Source organism: Leopardus geoffroyi, chromosome C3, assembly GCF_018350155.1.
Source record: "Leopardus geoffroyi isolate Oge1 chromosome C3, O.geoffroyi_Oge1_pat1.0, whole genome shotgun sequence".
In the NCBI taxonomy this organism is placed as follows: domain Eukaryota; kingdom Metazoa; phylum Chordata; class Mammalia; order Carnivora; family Felidae; genus Leopardus; species Leopardus geoffroyi.
Window position 1 is genome coordinate 53046116 of NC_059338.1, and position 19757 is coordinate 53065872.

Genomic DNA, 19757 nt, shown 5'->3' on the forward strand with positions numbered 1-19757 from the left:
AATAAAGTATATTGAAAATGTATGAAATGCCTGATCTATAAAAGAAACTATTACTTCCTACTCTGTGATTTTTGTAACTTTTTAAATATAGGTGATAGCTAATAGATTTTCAAAAGATGAGGTGACATCTCAAATAGCGAAAAATTGTTAAGAACAGAAATGAATTTTAGAGGAAAACAGAAATCTGATGACCTATTCTTCAGACCATATACATAAGAATACGAAACTGAAATTTTTATGTACTTTTGCATATTTTCAAATGCAATCCAGAAATGTTGCCTGTTTTTCTAGTCTTTCTTACCATTGAATCATTTTCAAGCATTATAAAAGGAAAAACATTATATCAATTATAATAAATATTATATATTTTTTAAAATTATTTGTTCATTAATTTATTAGTGTTCACCCTATTTACTGAGCAGACAAGATCTCAATGAGAAGGTGGCATCTGAGGAAAAATTAGAATGAGGGTAGGGAGGGAACCATGCGGCAATCTAAGACAGAGAGTCCCAGCCAGCAGCTGGGACCGCAAGCACCACAGCCCAAGGCAAGTGTGCACCTGCTATGTCTGAAGAACAGCAAAAGGACAAGTGTGGCATGTGAAAGGGAGGGGGTGGTAGAGAATGAGGTCAGAAATGTAAAATTTTTAAAAAAAATTTTTTTAAGGTGAAAATCAGAGCAAGACTGCATTCAGCCCTGTCAACCATAGTAAAAAGAACTTTTGGCTAAGTGAAATGAGAAGCCAGTGGGGGATTTTAAGGAGAAGTAAAGTAATCTGACAAATTTCAAAAGAACGTGTATGGCTGGTGTGGGGAACACAGACTAGGCTGGTAGGGACAAAGGTGGAAGGGGGGAAACCAGTTAGGAGCTAAGACAATACTCCAGTACAAGGAATGACAAAGTCAGGTAAAGGTAGGCTTCTGGATTCTGAGATTTGGAGCCTAGGAAATGCCACCTGATGACAGGGGAAAACCAACAGCTTGATTTGGGGAGAAACAGTCTTCAGCTACCTAGTCCACTTGAAGTATAGCCTCTCTCCATTGAATAGAAAAGAAAGGCAAAACCATTTAGGAGACAGAATTCTGGAAACACAACTCGGTCAGGTACATGTAAGACCTCGGGTCCAGAACAGATATGTGACTAGTTAGGGCCCACTCTGGTCCCTCCAGAGTGCTCAGCCTTGCACACATACAGGGTCTTCCAGACCACCAGTGATATGTACAGTCTTAGGAAAGCCCACTTATTCCTTAAATCCTGTTAAATTCTGGCCAATCTGGAGTGCCTGGGTGGCTCAGTTGGTTGAGTGGACTGACTTTGGCTCAGGTCATGATCTCGCTGCTCATGGGTCTGAGCCCCACACTGGGCTCTGTGCTAACAGTTCAGAGCCTGGAGAATATTTCGGATTCTGTCTTCCTCTCTCTCTGACCCTACCCCACTCATGCTCATGCTGTCGCTCTCGCTCCCCCTCTCTCAAAAAATAAATAAAACGTTAAAAAATTAAAAAAAAAAATTCTGGTCAATCTGTGGCTTTCTCCAGCCAGAATTACAACCTCATGCTATTTACAACATTGGCCATCCTTTTGCCACAAAAATCACGACTGTTTCCAACAACATTCCAGGTTTCTGGAACCTGAACCTGAAACCATACAAGGTTTCTATGTTTGCTCCAAATCACATAAAACCCTTTCAGCAACTAAAGCAAAACTACTAATTTTCTTTCTGTCTTTTATTGAAGTATAGTTGACACACAATGTTAAATGCTATGCTCACCATAAGTGTAGCTACCATCTGTCACCATACAACGCTATTACAGTATCACCGACTGTATTTCTCATGCTGTAACTTTCATCCCTGTGACTTATCTATCCCATAACTGGAAGCCTGTATCTCCCACTCCCCTTCAACCATTTAGCCCGTCGCCCCACCCCTCCCCTCTATGGATTGGTTTCTGCAAGCTCCTAGCTCTCACATCTTGCCCTACCCTGGTAGAACTGCCACAATAATAAGCCAGTGGTGGGAATGAGCAGAATGGGAGCAGCTGCAGGGACTAAGCTACCACAGACTGTTCTTCCCTGAGTTCAGTAGTTTTTCTTGAATGAATACTTCTCATTTTGTATAATTTGTCACTTTCTTAAGTCCTAAAACTGGCTGGGTTTTGACAATTTTACTGACTTTTATCATTGCTTTTTGATAAATGGATTGGCCAAGCTCTTTACTCAACCATTCTGCATTAAATACATTTTAAATGTAATCTGCCTGAGCAACCTACTAAAAAAATGTCATAGAAAATATTTTGAAACATCTCTAAGTGCAGAAACTGCTAGTACGCTAAAATTACTGTTTTCTTTTTACTGTTAACATGCCTTTGTTGAAGCGCTTACTCAGGTGGACTGAGCCTGTAAGCAGAGTAAACAGCATTTGCAGAAGACACAGAAGCCTGTCAGGAAGCTGTACTGTTACAAATTCAGTGGTAACTCCTCTCTAATTTAGCTCTCTCTTTCCAGCTACAGATGAGCTCAAATTTCTTACCCCTTTCTTGGCCTAATATAACCCAATGTTTTTAATCCAATCTCTTTCCTCTTCTTCTGATCAACTTTCTTGAAAGGTTAGAACACCAGTCTCCCCTTCCTCAATCCACTAAAACAAGACTTTCCTGCCCAACTTCAGTAAAATCACCCTCACAGAGGTTCAGTGACCTCTAAAATTCACCAAACCCAATGAACAATTTTTGGTCTTATCATGCTGAACCTCCCTGTTACACGTGGCAATGCTGCACATCACTCCTGCCTTCACCGTCTGTTACTACACTGTCTTAGTTCTCCTCACATTGTTCTGATCATTTTCTGCAAATCCTTTAGCTGGGCTTTCTTTTCCTGCATATACCCCTTACATGTCAGTGATCACCTAAACTCTACTTTCAACCTGCATCTCCCACATTTCCCAAGGAAATTTCAGCCATTCTCATTGCTTCATGCTGAGGTCTCTCAAACCTTTATCTCTAACTATTAAACTTCTCTCATAATTAAAAACTATTTCTAGTACCTGAAAAACAGTCCAACTTTAATGTTCCACAGTAAGCTCAAACTCATCCATGTCTAAATCTTACCCTCATTCCGAAACCCACTCTTCTTCCCCTTGTCTCATTTGTTGGTACCAAGATCATCCAGCCACCTAACCTAGAAACCTAGATGTAACCTTTGATTCTTTTTACTCCTTTCTCTTCTGCTGCTCATGACATCCAATTAATTTATAAACTTCTTGATTTTACCTCCAGAATTTCTCAAATGTATCTCTTTTGCCTCTCATTCCTTATATTTTTGAAGTAGCCATTTGGACACCACCGTGTCAAAAGAATTGTGTCAAAATGGCTACATCAAAAATGAAGAGTGGGGTGCCTGGGGGGGGGTTCAGTAGGTTGACAATCTGACTCCTCATTTCATCTCAGATCATGATCCCAGGGTCATGGAATAGAGTCCCAAGTCCGGCTCTGAACTGAACATGGAACCTGCTTAAGATTCTCTCTCCCTCTGCCCCTCTCCTCTACTCATGTGTGTGCATACACACTCTCTCAAAAAAAGAAGCTTGATCTCATTCGTTTTTATGACTGATATTGCATTGTATATACATACTACCCTTACTACCTCTTTGTTATCCATTCATTTATCAGTGGACATCTGGGCTGTTTCCACACCTTGGCTTTTGTAAATAATGCTATAATAGACATAGAGGTGCATATATCTTTTCAAATTAGTGCTTTTGTTTTCTCTAGGCAAATACCCAGTAATGGAATTACTGAATCATATGGTAATTCTATTTTTAATTTTCTGAAGAACCTCCATACTGTTTTCCACAGTGGCTGCACCAGTTTGCATTCCCACCAATAGTGCATGAGGATTCCTTTTTCTCCACATCTTTGACAACACTTGTTATTTCTTGTGGTTTTCATTTTAGCCAATCTGACAGGTGTGAGGGGTAACTCACTGTGGTTTTCATTTGCATTGCCCTGATGATTTGCAACTACATGAATGGACCTAGAGGGTACAATGCTAAGTGAAGGAAGTCAGAGAAAGACAAATACCATATGATTTCAGTCATGTAGAATTTAAGAAACAAAATATATGAACAAAGGAAAAAAAGAGACAAAAACAAAACAAAACAAAAAAACCACTAGACTTTAATACAGAGAACAAACTGGTGGTTGCCAGAGGGGAGGAAGGTGGGAGGATGGGGATGGGTAAAACAGATAAGAGGTACAAAGTCCAGTTACTAAATAAGTAAGTCATGAAGATAAAAAGTACAACATAGGGAATGTAGTCAATAAGATGGTAATAACGTTATTTGGTGACAGATGGTGACTACACTTACCGTTGTGTGCAACGGAAATGCACAGAATTGTTCAATCATTACATTATTGAGCCCGCTTTGGGCTCTGTGCTGGCAGCATGGAGCCTGCCTCAGATTCTGTCTCCCTCTCTCTCTGCCCCTCCCCTGCTCACACTGTCTCTCTGTCTCTCTCTCTCTCAAAAAAAATAAATAAACATTAAAAAGAATTAAAAAGAAAATGATAGCCTTTCCAATGCTTACCTACATGATTTTAAGATCCTGGCAGTGGATGTTTCTGAATATTCTGATGATTCATAACAAGCTAAAACTGGGATCATTTGGTTTGTCATTTACTTCTAAATGTATCTGTTTTCTAGTTATGTTGCTTTCCGTAAGTAAACACCTCTTTTGTTAAAGTGCACCTGCACAACTTTCAAATCTCTAAATCACACCTAAGGTAATTACTACTAAACCAAAAAATACCTTTCCAAGTCCTGAATAGCATCGAGTAATATGTCAGACAAAACGCATGGAAAATAGGGGCACCTGGGTGTGGCTTAGTCGGTTGAGTGTTCGACTTCAGCTCAGGTCATGATCTCGCAGTTCACGAATTTGAGCCCCACATCGGGTTCTGTGCTGACGGCTCAGAGCCTGGAGACTGCTTCAGATTCTGGGTCTCCCTCTCTCTCCCCCTCCCCCACTAGCACTCTCTGTCTCTCTCAAAAATAAATAAATATTAAAAAAAGTTTTTAAGGGGCGCCTGGGTGGCGCAGTCGGTTAAGCGTCCAACTTCAGCCAGGTCACGATCTCGCGGTCCGTGAGTTCGAGCCCCGTGTCAGGCTCTGGGCTGATGGCTCAGAGCCTGGAGCCTGTTTCCGATTCTGTGTCTCCCTCTCTCTCTGCCCCTCCCCCGTTCGTGCTCTGTCTCTCTCTGTCCCAAAAATAAATAAACGTTGAAAAAAAAAATTTTTTTTTAATAAATAAATAAAAAATAAAAAAAAAGTTTTTAATAAAAAATGCATGGAAAATAAACTAAAGGAGTGCTTGTGTGTCTCAAAGATTTCTGTTGAAGAAAATATTTTGGCTTCCGATCAGTTTTTCTACAACCCATCCTTTAAAGAGGTACGTTTGGCTTCTGGCTGACATAACTGAAATATTCTATATCTAAAGTTCTTTTTTAATGCACTATCTGTATGCTGATAGCACTCTTCAAAAATGCTTTCACATAAAACAATGCTATTTGGAAGATAGAGTCTCACATTATATTTTCATATTATGTTGCATTATGTTCTTCTAGCCAAGGTGTATGACATTAGACAGATGTAGAATATGATCTAAAATACGTAAGAGCTAAAATATCTTGTCTGTAATATGAGAAATACTACCTTTCAAGCAAATGAGAGTTGTATCAATTCAGTGGTTTAAAGAAGAATACCTTGATTTTGTATGTCATGAAAATTCACTGACTTTAGAGTGACACTACCATAAGTTCGGATTCTGTATATTATTGTTAGTTCTTTGACCCCAAATTATTTACCTCAATTTTTTTAGTCAATTTCCTCATATGCTATATAAAGATGATACTTACTTTATTTCTAGGTCTAATATGAGAAAATATGAAACTAGATCTATTAAATATCTAATACATTATGTGCTACAAAGCAGATACTTAATCCATGTTAGTTGTCCTTCTTTTAAATTAGTGGATAGAAGGGATTTTTATTTAAATTATATAATGTATTCCTATGGAGTAGCAACTGTCATTCTATTATTTTTGTTCTCTCCCAATTCTAGTTCCATATATTTTTTATTTCTAAAGGGAATGGCATTTTTATAAGACATTACCTGAAATCTTAAGTTTAAATTACTTTCTGGTAGATGCTTGTCACAACTGTTCTTCTTCTTGAGCAACATAACTCAATTACATTCCCAAACAGTCCTGTGGTTTTTGTTTACCAGAAAAGAATGTGTTTCTATGTCTGGCCCAAAATTCTCCTGCAAATGATCTCTGGTCTTTACCTCTTTGTGTTGGCTGGGAAGGAGATGACCACAACAATGTTCCTGGGAGTCTTGTCTAGAATATAGTGGAGTCACACAATGGAAGTAAGGGCTGAACTCTGTGATCAAGAGAATACTGTGAAAGTGATGTTGCATGACTTCAATGCTAGGATATAAAAGGCACTGCAGTTTCCACTTTGGTCTCCTGGACTGCTCTCTGGGGAGCCATTATCCCGAAAGGACACCCAAGCAGCCCTTGTGGGGAGGCCTACGTGGAGAGGAAGCAAAGTTGCTTGCCAACCACCAGCATCATTTTGGTAATTGTATGAACTAGCCCCTTTCTGCCCCACCCTGTTAAGTCTTCAGATGATTACAGCCCCAGACAACACTTAACTCTTCATAAGAAAATCTTAGCCAGAACTGCCCACACAAGCCACTCCCTAATTCCTGACCTTCAGAAACCATAAGAGATAATAAGTGGTTTTGTTTTTTAACCCCCCCCCCCAAAAAAAAGAACTCCAAACTACCTCCAGCATAAAAATTTAAATGGATCATAGACAAATCATTAAGGAAAAAAACTGACAAGTTAGACTTCATAAAACAAACTCTTGCTCTCCAAAAGACACTATTCACAAAATGAAAAGGCAAACTACAGAATGGGACAAAATATTTGTAAAACCTATTTAATGAAGGACTTTTATCTATATAAACAGAGATAGAGAAATGAAATCTTAAAAATCAATCAGAAAACAAACAACCCAATTTAAAAATGGGCACCAGATCTGAACAGACTGTTGGACCAAGAAGATATACAAATGGCAAATATCATAGGAAAAAATGTACATGATGAGTCAGTTGGGAAAATTCAAATTAATATCACAAGATACCACTATACTCCCACTAGAACAGCTAAAATTTTAAATATTGACAACGCCAAATGTAGATAAGGATATGGAACAACTAACTCACATGCTGCTAAGGATGGATGATACAGCTACTTTGAAAAACAGCCTAGTGGTTTCTTATAAAGTTAAATACACCCTTACCATAAGACTTCTCCTACCAAAAGTCTACTCCTAGCTATTCACCCAAGAAAAATGAAAGCATATACTCAGCAAAGACTTGTACTCAAACATCCATAGCAACTTTATTCCTAACAGCCAATAGCTACAAACAACCCAAAGGCTCATTAACTGGTGATGTGATAAAGAAATTGTGGCATATGTTTACAATAAATTACTAGTCAGCAACAAAAAGGAACCAACTACTGATACAACAGATAAATCTCAAAAGATTTGCTATGTGAAAGAGGCTAAATACCATAGACTACATTAAGATTCCTTTTACATGAAGATGTAGAAAAGGCAAAACAGGAGGACAGAAAACAGATTGGTGGTTGCCAGAAACCACAGGTGAGGAGAAAGGATGACTTGTGAAGGAGTGTGAAGGAAATCTGGGGGTAATAGAAATATTTTATATTATGGTTCTGGTGATGGTTATACAGATGTACCCATCTGCCAAAATTCAATGAACTATACAATTAAAATGGGTATATTGGGGGCACCTGGCTAGCTTGGTCAGTAGGGCAAGTGACTTGATCTTGGGGTTGCAAATTCAAGTCCCATGTTGGGTGTAGAGATTAAAAATAAAATCTTTAAAAAAAATAAACTGGGTACATTCTACTGCATGCAAATTATACCTTCATAAAGTTTTATTAAACACTTAGAATAATGTTTACATGTAATAAACACTCAATACATATTAACCAAAAATAACTAGTATTTGTATGGCAAGTAGTAGTTTCATAGAAAGACTAAGAAATTCTAAGATGCTTTTTGCAAAGGTGATATCAATTCAGAAATTATTTTTAACAAATCCTACCCTGGAAGCAGATAATTTTTTAAATGTCCATTTATGTATTTTGACAGAGAGAGATACAGAGTGTGCACACACACTCGCGTGCACACAAGCAGGGGAGGAGCAGAGACTGAGAGAGAGAGAATCTCAAGCAGGCTCTGTGCTGTCAACACAGAGCCCAACACAGGGCTCAATCTTTTGAACCATGAGATCATGACCTGAGCAGAAATCAAGGGTCGGATGCTTAACTCACTAAGTCACCCAGGTGGCTTGTAAGCAGATAATTTAAGGGTTTAAAGTAAAGATCTGCCATTTAGTTCTAATTTCTATAAAAAGAGGACTGAGCACAGAGCCAAATGAAGTGTGACTCTTATGGGGTTGGTCAGCATCTCTCAGCAGCATCCATGTAGTAAACAGAGCAGATATCATGCTATTTCAAATAAGTGAGTGGTAAAATGATAAGGCAACAACAAAAAACAAGTCAGAATTAAATAATATCAAATGAGTATAGGACATGTCATATCACTAAAATTCTAAAAACACTTGAGAGAAATTGAAACTTCTCATTAAACACTTTAAAAATATTTGAAATGAGGGGCGCCTGGGTGGTTCAGTCAGTTGAGCATCCGACTTCGGCTCAGGTCATGATCTCACAGCTCGTGAGTTCAAGGCCCGCGTCGGGCTCTGTGCTGACAACTCAGAGCCTGGAGCCTGCTTCCGATTCTGTGTCTCCCCCTCTCTCTGCCCCTAACCCACTCGCATTCTGTCTCTGTATCTTTCAAAAATAAATAAACATTAAAAAAAATTTTTTTTAAATATTTGAAATGAAATAGGAAGCAAAATAGCAAAGTGAGGCTGTCAATTTAAATAGTTACGTAAGCGGAGCCAGGGACTATGCAACCAAGAAACTGAAGAATCAAAATCTCTTCTGCATCTAGCAGAATCTAGCCTAACAGTAGCAAAAACTAGGAAAAATCAGCATTCTTTCTCTCCATCCCCCCTTCTCTCTCTCTCTCTCTCTCACACACACACACACACACACACACACACACACACACCTGTGAGGGTTATAAATAAAGCAGCTATATATAGAAAGACAACTGAATAAGTTTCACTTCTTACCCTCTTCTGCTTCATCCTCCTGTGGTGACATGGGACCCCCTCCACTAGTGGGAGTGACCGGTTCCTCCTTCTCAGACTGTCGCTGCAGACTTACTACCTCATATATTGCATCTCCAGCATTGGTATGGCCTTTTCCCTCATACTGAGAAAGATATAAACATGTGTTTCAATATTAGAAATGTGAAGGAAAGACTGAAAGATAGTAATTCAATGGTTCATCAAAAAGACCTGAAATTAGGAAGAGCATGTCATGTTTGATCTACACCAAGACTGAAGTACAAATTTTTCAAGTGTGTTGTTCTCCGCATGATATTCTAAATGCATTATTCTTCCAGTATTATTTTAACCAATGAAACCTAATAACCATATTGGGAGAAATTTTCTATTTAACAAAAGAAATCCTAAAATACCACAGACTCTAGGGCAGATAGGTAAGTAATGCTGGATTTCTAGGACTGACTGGCTCACACTGAGATAAAGGGGTATCAGTTACATCCATCAAGTAATTCAGGGAAGTGGATAGTTTTTACCTTATAAATGGTGAAAAGAGAAAGAAATGAAAAACAGAAAATAATAAAATGGTAGACCTAAATCCAAATATATCTATAACTATATTAAACATAAATGGCCTACACATACCAGTTAAAAGACAAAGACTGTCAGATTGACAATTGACACAATTGCATTCTATCTGAAAAAAAAAGGAAAACTTTAAATGTAATTTAGGTAAGTTAAAATGGGGGAAGAAGATATACCATGAAAACACTAAGAAGAAAACAGAAGAGACCATTTCAATATAAGATAGACTACCACATAAGAAAAAAGTCACTAGGAATAAAGAAGGTGATTGACCAATGTTAAAAGAATCAATTTAACAAGAACACCAAAGCATCTTATAAGTAAATTCACCTAACAACTGGGTCTCAAATATATAAAGATGGGATGGGGGCACTCCAACTCTCAGTTGGAAGAGTGTGCAACTCTTGATATTGGGATTATAAATTCAAGCCCCACACTGTTTGTGGAGATTACTTGAATAAATAAAATCTTAAAAAAAAAAAGAATTGATGGAAATGAAAGGAGATGGACAAACCCACATTTACAATTAGAGACTTCACATTCCTCTCACAATAAAAAAAGTAGACAAAAATACATCAAGGTTATAGAATTGAACATCAACAACAGGATCTAACATTTACAGACCACTACATATAACAAAGACAGAATTTACATTTATACACATTTATATATGTACATTTTTATATATACATTTATATATATTTATGTATTTATACATATACACATTTATCTATATGTATATATACACATTTATATACATATATATATATATACACATTTATATACATACATTTATATACAAGATGTATATGAGGAAAAGCTAGGAAACTGTGATGTAAGATATCAAAGAAGAACTAAAGACACGGAGAGATAGTCCATGTTTGTGTATAGGAAGACTCAATGTTGCGGTCAGTTCCTCCCAACTTGATCTACAGATTCAATGCAATCCCAATCCAAATCCCAGAAAGATGCCCTGTGGACGTCAAAAACTAATTCTAAAGTGTACAGAAACAGGCAAAAGACCCAGAATAATCGATACAATACTGAAGAACAAAATCTGGGGACTGACAATACCTGACTTACTATAAAGAGAAAGTAATCGAAGTTAGGAAGATGATGGCGGCCTAGGAGGATGCTGGGCTCACTGTGTCCTGCTGATCACTTAGATTCCACCCACATCTGCCTAAATAACCCAGAAAGCTGCCAGAAGACTAGCAGAACGGACTCTCGGGAGCCAAGCATAGACAAGAGGCCCATGGGAGAGGGTAGGAAGGGCGGAGAGGCGGTGTGTGCTACATGGACTAGTGGGAGGGAGCCGGGGCAGTGGAGGGGCAGCCAGCCCACCCAGCAAGGCAGAGCCCCTGAGTCTGCCTTGCAAAAGCGGAGGGGCTGGACTGTGTGAGTTCTCACAGCCAGTAGGACTTAACATCTGGAATGTTATAAGTCAACAGCTCTGCTTGGAGAGCGGGAGGGCTAGAGGACAATGGAAGGGAGAGTTGTTGAGCCCCAGAGGACAGAGCTCAGCTTGGTGGGGAACAAAGGCGCTGGAAAGCGCCATCTCCCGCACCCATCCCCCAGCCAAAATCCGAAAGGGAATCAGTTCCCGTCAGGGATCTTGCTTGCACCACAAACACCCAACGCTGTGCTTCTGTGGATCCATCCCTCCGACAGGTGTACCTCCCTCCCGGTGCCTCAGGACCCCTCCCGAAGCGGACCACTGGCAAAGCGAGCTGAGCCTGCCCCTCCCGCCCCTGTGCACCTTGCAGATCCACCCAGGCTAATACACTGGATCCCATAGAAGCAGCACCACAAGCCTGGCAGTGTGCAAGTAGCCCAGACAGGGGCCACACCACTCCACAGTGAGTCCTGCTCCAAGGAGAGGGGAAGATAAGGTACACACCAGTCTGACTGTGGCCCCAGCGGTGGGCTGTGGGCAGATATCAGGTCTGACTGTGGCCCCGCCCACCAACACAAGTTACTCCAGACAGCACAGAGGAAGAGCCCTGCAGTTCCGCACCACTCCAGGGACTATACAAAATGACAAAATGGAAGAATTTTCCTCAAAAGAAACTCCAGAAAGTAGCGAGAGCTAACGAATGATAAACAATATATTCTGGGTCGAAAACGATTTAAACAATATAACAGAAACTGAATTTAAAGTAATAGTCATAAAATTAATCGCTGGGCTTCAAAAAAGTATAGAGGACAGCAGAGAATCTCTTGCTACAGAGATCAAGGGACTAAGAAACAGGAGGAGCTAAAAAAAATGCTATAAATGAGCTGCAAAATAAAATGGAAGCAACCACAGTCCGGATTCAAGAGGCAGAGAAGAGAATAGGTGAATTAGAAGATAAAATTATGGAAAAAAAGGAAGCTGAGAAAAAGAGAGATAAAAAAATCCAGGAGTATGAGGGGAAAATTAGAGAACTAAGTGATACACTAAAAAGAAATAATATACGCATAATTGAGATTCCAGAGGAGGAAAAGAGAGGTGCTGAAGGTGTACTTGAAGAGATCATAGCTGAGAACTTCCCTGATCTGGGGAAGGAAAAAGGCATTGAAATCCAAGAGGCATAGAGAACTCCCTTCAGACGTAGCTTGAATTGCTCTTCTGCACGACCTATCATAGTGAAACTGGCAAAATACAAGGATAAAGAGAAAATACTGAAAGCAGCTAGGAATAAACGTACTCTAACATATAAAGGGAGACCGATAAGACAAGTGATGGATCTATCTACTGAAACTTGGCAGACCAGAAAGGAATGGCAGGAAATCTTCAATATGATGAACAGAAAAAACATGCAGCCGAGAATCCTTTATCCAGCAAGTCTGTCATTTAGAATAGAAGGAGAGATAAAGGTCTTCCAAAAAAAACAAAAACTGAAGGATTTAATCACCACTAAACCAGCCCTACAAGAGATCCTAAGGGGACAGACAAAGTACCAGAGACATCACTACAAGCATGAAACCTACAGATATCACAATGACTTTAAACCCGTATCTTTCTATAATAACACTGAATGTAAATGGACTAAATGCGCCAACCAAAAGACATAGGGTATCCGAATGGATAAAAAAACAAGACCCATCTATTTGCTGTCTACAAGAGACTCATTTTAGACCTGAGGACACCTTCAGATTGAGAGTGAGGGGATGGAGTACTATTTATCATGCCACTGGAGGTCAAAAGAAAGTTGGAGTAGCCATACTTATATCAGACAAACTAGACTTTAAATTAAAGACTGTAACAAGAGATGAAGAAGGGCATTATATAATAATTACAGGGTCTATCCATTGGGAAGAGCTAACAATTATAAATGTCTATGCACCGAATACGAAAGCCCCCAAATATATAAAACAATTAATCACAAACACAAGCAACCTTATTGATAATGATAAGAATGTGGTAATTGCAGGGGACTTTAATACTCCACTTAAAACAATGGATAGATCATCTAGACACAGGATCAATAAAGAAACAAGGGCCCTGAATGATACATTGGATCAGATGGACTTGACAGATATATTTAGACCTCTGCATCCCAAAGCAACAGAATATACTTTCTCCTCGAGTGCACATGGAACATTCTCCAAGACAGATCACATACTGGGTCACAAAACAGCCCTTCATAAGCATACAAGAATTGAGATCATACCATGCATACTTTAAGACCACAATACTATGAAGCTTGAAATCAATCACAGGAAAAAGTCTGGAAAACCTCCAAAAGCATGGAGGTTAAAGAACACCCTACTAAAGAATGAATGGATCAACCAGGCAGTTAGAGAAGAAATTAAAAAATATATGGAAACAAATGAAAATGAAAATACAACAATCCAAACACTTTGGGACGCAGTGAAGGCAGTCCTGAGAGGAAAATGCATTGCAATCCAGGCCTATCTCAAGAAACAAGAAAAATCCCAAATACAAAATCTAACAGCACACCTAAAGGAAATAGAAGCAGAACAGCAGAGACACCCCAAACCCAGCAGAAGAAGAGAAATAATAAAGATAAGAGCACAAATAAACAATATACAATCTATAAAAACTGTAGAGCAGATCAATGAAACCAAGAGTTGGTTTTTTGAAAAAATGAACAAAATTGATAAACCTCTAGCCAGGCTTCTCAAAAAGAAAAGGGAGAGGACCCAAATAGATAAAATCATGAATGAAAATGGAATTATTACAACCAATCCCTCAGAGATACAAGCAATTATCAGGGAATACTATGAAAAATTATATGCCAACAAACTGGACAACCTGGAAGAAATGGACAAATTCCTAAACACCCACACACTTCCAAAACTCAAACAGGAAGAAATAGAAAGCCTGAACAGACCCATAACCAGCAAAGAAATGGAATCAGTTATCAAAAATCTGCCAACAAATAAGAGTCCAGGACCAGATGGCTTCCCTGGGGAATTCTACCAGACATTTAAAGCAGAGATAATACCTATCCTTCTCAAGCTGTTCCAAAAAATAGAAAGGGAAGGAAAACTTCCAGACTCATTCTATGAAGCCAGTATTACTTTGATTCCTAAACCAGATAGAGACCTAGTAAAAAAAGAGAACTACAGGCCAATATCCCTGATGACTATGGATGCAAAAATTCTCAATAAGATACTAGCAAATCAAATTCAACAGCATATAAAAAGAACTATTCACCATGATCAAGTGGGATTCATTCCTGGGATGCAGGGCTGGTTCAACATTCGCAAATCAATCAATGTGATACATCACATTAATAAAAGAAAAGATAAGAACCATATGATCCTGTCCATTGATGCAGAAAAGGCCTTTGACAAAATTCAGCATCCTTTCTTAATAAAAACCCTTGAGAAAGTCGGCATAGAAGGAACATACTTAAACATCATAAAAGCATACATAAAAAGCCCATAGCTAATACCAACTTCATTGGGGAAAACTGAGAGCTTTCCCCCTCAGATCAGGAATGTGACAGGGATGTCCACTCTCACCGCTGTTGTTTAACATAGTGTTGGAAGTGCTAGCATCGGCAATCAGGCAATCAGACAACAAACGGAAATCAAAGGCATCAAAATTGGCAAAGATGAAGTCAAGCTTTCACTTTTTGCAGATGACATGATATTATACATGGAAAACCCGACAGACTCCACCAAAAGTCTGCTAGAACTGATACATGAATTCAGCAAAGTCACAGGATACAAAATCAATGTACAGAAATCAGTTGCATTCTTATACACTAATAATGAAGCAACAGAAAGACAAATAAAGAAACTGATCCCATTCACAATTGCACCAAGAAGCATAAAATACCTAGGAATAAATCTAACCAAAGATGTAAAAGATCTGTATGCTGAAAACTATAGAAAGCTTATGAAGGAAATTGAAGAAGATATAAAGAAATGGGAAAACATTCCATGCTCATGGATTGGAAGAATAAATATTGTCAAAATGTCAATACTACCCAAAGCTATCTACACATTCAATGCAATCCCAATCAAAATTGCACCAGCATTCTTCTCGAAGTTAGAATAAGCAATCCTAAAATTCATATGGAACCACAAAAGGCCCCGGATAGCCAAAGTAATTTTGAAGAAGAAGACCAAAGCGGGAGGCATCACAATCCCAGACTTTAGCTTCTACTACAAAGCTGTAATCATCAAGACAGCATGGTATTGGCACAAAAACAGACACATAGACTGATGGAATAGAATAGAAACCCCAGAACTAGACCCAGAAACGTATGGCCAACTCAATCTTTGACAACGCAGGAAAGAATATCCAATGGAAAAAAGACAGTCTCTTTAACAAATGGTGCTGGGAGAACTGGACAGCAACATGCAGAAGGATGAAACTAGACCACTTTCTTACACCATTCACAAAAATAAACCCAAAATGTATAAAGGACCTGAATGTGAGACAGGAAACCATCAAAACCCTAGAGGAGAAAGCAGAAAAAAACCTCTCTGACCTCAGCCACAGCAATTCTTACTTGATACATCCCCAAAGGCAAGGGAATTAAAAGCAAAAATGAACTACTGGGACCTTATGAAGATAAAAAGCTTCTGCACAGCAAAGGAAACAACCAACAAAACTAAAAGGCAGCCAACGGAATGGGAAAAGATATTTGAAAATGAATACTGGACAAAGGGCTAGTATCCAAAATCTATAAGGAGCTCACCAAACTCCACACCCAAGAAACAAATAATCCAGTGAATAAATGGGCAGAAAACATGAATAGACACTTCTCTAAAGAAGACATCCAGATGGCCAACAGGCACATGAAAAGATGCTCAACGTCGCTCCTCATCAGGGAAATACAAATCAAAACCACACTCAGATATCACCTCACGCCAGTCAGAGTGGCCAAAATGAACAAATCAGGAGACTATAGATGCTGGAGAGGATGTGGAGAAATGGGAACCCTCTTGGGAATGCAAACTTGGGAATGCAAACCCTCTTGGGAATGCAGCCGCTCTGGAAAACAGTGTGGAGGTTCCTCAAAAAATTAAAAATAGATCTACCCTATGACCCAGCAATAGCACTGCTAGGAATTTACCCAAGGGATACAGGAATGCTGATGCATAGGGGCACTTGGACCCCAATGTTTATAGCAGCACTTTCAACAATAGCCAAATTATGGAAAGAGCCTAAATGTCCATCAACTGACGAATGGATAAAGAAATTGTGGTTTATATACACAATGGAATACTACCTGGCAATCAGAAAGAATGAAATATGGCCTTTTATAGCAACGTGGATGGAACGGGAGAGTGTTAGGCTAAGTGAAATAAGTCATACAGAGAAAGACAGATACCATATGTGTTCACTCATATGTGGATCCTGAGAAACTTAACAGAAGTCCATGAGGAAGGGGAAGAAAAAAAAAAAAAAGAGGTTAGAGAGGCAGAGAGCCAAAGCATAAGAGACTCTTAAAAACTGAGAATAAACTGAGGGTTGATGGGGGGTGGGAGGGAGTAGAGGGTGGGTGATGGGCATTGAGGAGGGCACCTGTTGGGATGAGCACCGGGTGTTGTATGGAAACCAATTTGACAATAAATTTCATTTAAAAAAAAGAGAGAAAGTAATCAAGATAGTGTGTTACTGGCAAAAGAACAGATAAATAGATCAACAGAACAAAATAGAGAGCGCAGAAATAGACTCATACATATATAGTCGGACAATCTTTAACAAAGGAGCAAAAGCAATACAATGGAGAAAAGACAGCCTTTTTAACAATTGGTACAGAAACACTGGACATCCATGCCAGAATATAAGGAATACAGACACAGACATTACTCCTTTCCCAAAAATTGAGTCAAAATTAGAGCACCTGGGTGGCTTAGTCAGTTGCACATCCAACTTCAGTTCAGGTCATGATCTCACAGCCCCTGAGTTTGAGCCCCACTTGAGCCTCTGTGCTGTCAGTTCAGAGCCTGGAGCCTGCTTCAGATTCTGTGTCACCCTCTCTCTCTGCCCCTCCCCCATTCACGCTCTGTCTCTGTCTCTCAAAAAATGAATAAACATTTAAAAAATTTTAACAAAGATATAATACCAATGCTATAAAAAAAATTCTTTAAGGAAATATAAAAAAGGGATTCCCAACTCACTGTACACAGCCATTTCTCTGATACCAAAACTAAAGAAGGTATTACAAGAAGAAAAAAAAAAAAAAAAAAAGACCAATATCCCTAATAAAAATAGACAAAAAAAAAAATCCTCAGTCAAATATTAGCAAATAAATCCGGCAACCTAGTTTATACATATGGATATATGTCATATACCCACACAACCAGTGGGGGTTTATCTGGGAAATGCAACAATAGTTCAACATTGACAGAAATCATAATCCACCCTGTTTTCAGACTAAAGAAGAAAGACCAAATGATAAACTGATAAAGGCATTTGAGAAAATTCAGCATTCATTCATTCATTCATTCATTCATGTTAAAGACTTTAAGTAAACCAGGAATACAAGGGAATTTTCTCAACCTGATAAACAGTATCTATGATAAACCTACAACCAACATCACACTTAATGGTAAAAGACTGAATGCTTTCCTTCTGAGATTGAGAACACGACAAGGACATACACTGTCAACATTCCCATTTAACATCACATGGAAGTCTTAGCTAGTGCAATAAAGCAAGAAAAAGAAAGAATAGGCACACAGATTGGAAAAGAAGAAGTAAAACTGTTCTTATTTACAAACAATGTAAGTCCATGTCAGGAGTTGACAAACTTTTTCTATAAAAAGCTAGATAGGAAATATTTTAAGCTTTGCAAGCCATATGGTCTCAATCACAACTACTCAACTTTGTTGTTGTGGATAAGTGTTACAACAGTGGTAAAATATTTCATCTGCACTTAGTTTCCTATATAAGCATAATTTTCTCTACTACTATAATCTCATGTAGACCTAAACATTAAAAATGAGATTTTTTTAATAAAAAATACATTTATTTCCAATATTCACATATTTTTAGATAACTAAAAATCAATCTGTCTGTATTTATAAAATAAATTATCTGGCTCAAGTTAGAATTAATTACAGCACTTTGAAACATGTAAATACATGGTAGCTGCTCAATAAATGTGGTTGACTAACACACGTTACAAAGATTCATCACAGTTATGCAAATAAACTCTAATTGTGCTTAATGGTACACTATCATCAAATGCAAAGGACAATATGCTCATATCTGTATTCAGAATCTTTAGGATAGGGTCTGGGAATGGGGGTTTTTGTAGAGCCACAACTGATTCTGATGAAAAGCTAAATTGTGAAGCACTGCCTATAAGAACTCTTGTTTTAACAAAAATGTCTATGTTTAAAAAATCATATAACAATCAGATAAGCTCACTAACCTACAGATATATATAATAATGTGGAAAAAACATATTTGCAACTTGCAAGCAGCTTCTATTTGATTCTATACAACTGAAGGTAAAGAAAGTCAGTTCTAAACAAAAGTGTTAAGTTAGTAAACCATTTGCCTTCTACAGATTTTTATTTTCCCACAACCACTCAAAGTACTCCAAACCTTGTTAATTTTCATCTTTCTGCAATTAGAACAGTTATTCTTCTTTTTCAGTTATGCTTACTTTTTTCCAGTTTTACTGAGCTATAATTGACATACAACATTGTATAAGTTTAAGGTGTACAACATAATGATTTGATATACTACATATGATATATTGTGAAATAATTTCCACAGTAAGTTAGTTACTATACATTACCTCACAAACTTACTCTTGGTTATACTAATTTATTACACTTTGATTTAAATAGGTTTAAATCAACGTGCATCTTCAAAAGAAAATTTTCCTTTTGGGTTTTTAAACTGTTAAAACAAAAACCAGAGGCCCAAAATGGTGTCATTTAGACCAAGTTCCCAAACCAGTACTTACTACATAAATACCTGCAGTTTCAAACTTCTCCAGAAATGTAGCCTTGACTGGTTAATCAGAAATTTTTCAATCCAAACCAGTGAGTGAACCACCTGGGTCCTCTCTAACCCACAAAGAAAGTTAAGGTAACCTGTATGATTAAAAACAAAACAAAACAAAAAAAAAAAAAAACAAACTTGCTTTTCCCTAGAAAGCAGCCTCATCTGGACCAATCCTTTTCCTTTGCTAATGACTTTCTTGCCCCACCCTCCTTCTATAAAAATCTTCCATTTCATACAACTCTTTGGAGCACTCAACTTGCTAGATTGGGTGCTGCCCAATTCATGAATTGTTTACATTTGAGATCTTCATATTTGCTTGGTTGAATTTTACTATTTACAGATTTGGTGGCAGTGGTAGGATCTGAAGTAAAATTCCGACAGCTTTCAGGGATAATGAGAAACACAGGTATGGTACCTGCAATCACTGTGAGTTCACTGTCTT

The 19757-nt window shown here is 38.2% G+C and overlaps 1 protein-coding gene across 9 annotated transcripts in view; it reads right to left on the reverse strand.

The window, feature by feature from the left end:
- The window catches only part of RABGAP1L (RAB GTPase activating protein 1 like), a 767496-nt gene that overhangs the window by 585974 nt on the left and 161765 nt on the right, over positions 1–19757 (reverse strand). For all 9 annotated transcript variants that reach the window (XM_045452833.1, XM_045452836.1, XM_045452834.1 and 6 more), the window contains one exon: positions 9301–9442. In XM_045452833.1, coding sequence (XP_045308789.1) covers positions 9301–9442 — 142 coding nt within the window. The remainder of the gene's footprint in view (positions 1–9300; positions 9443–19757) is intronic.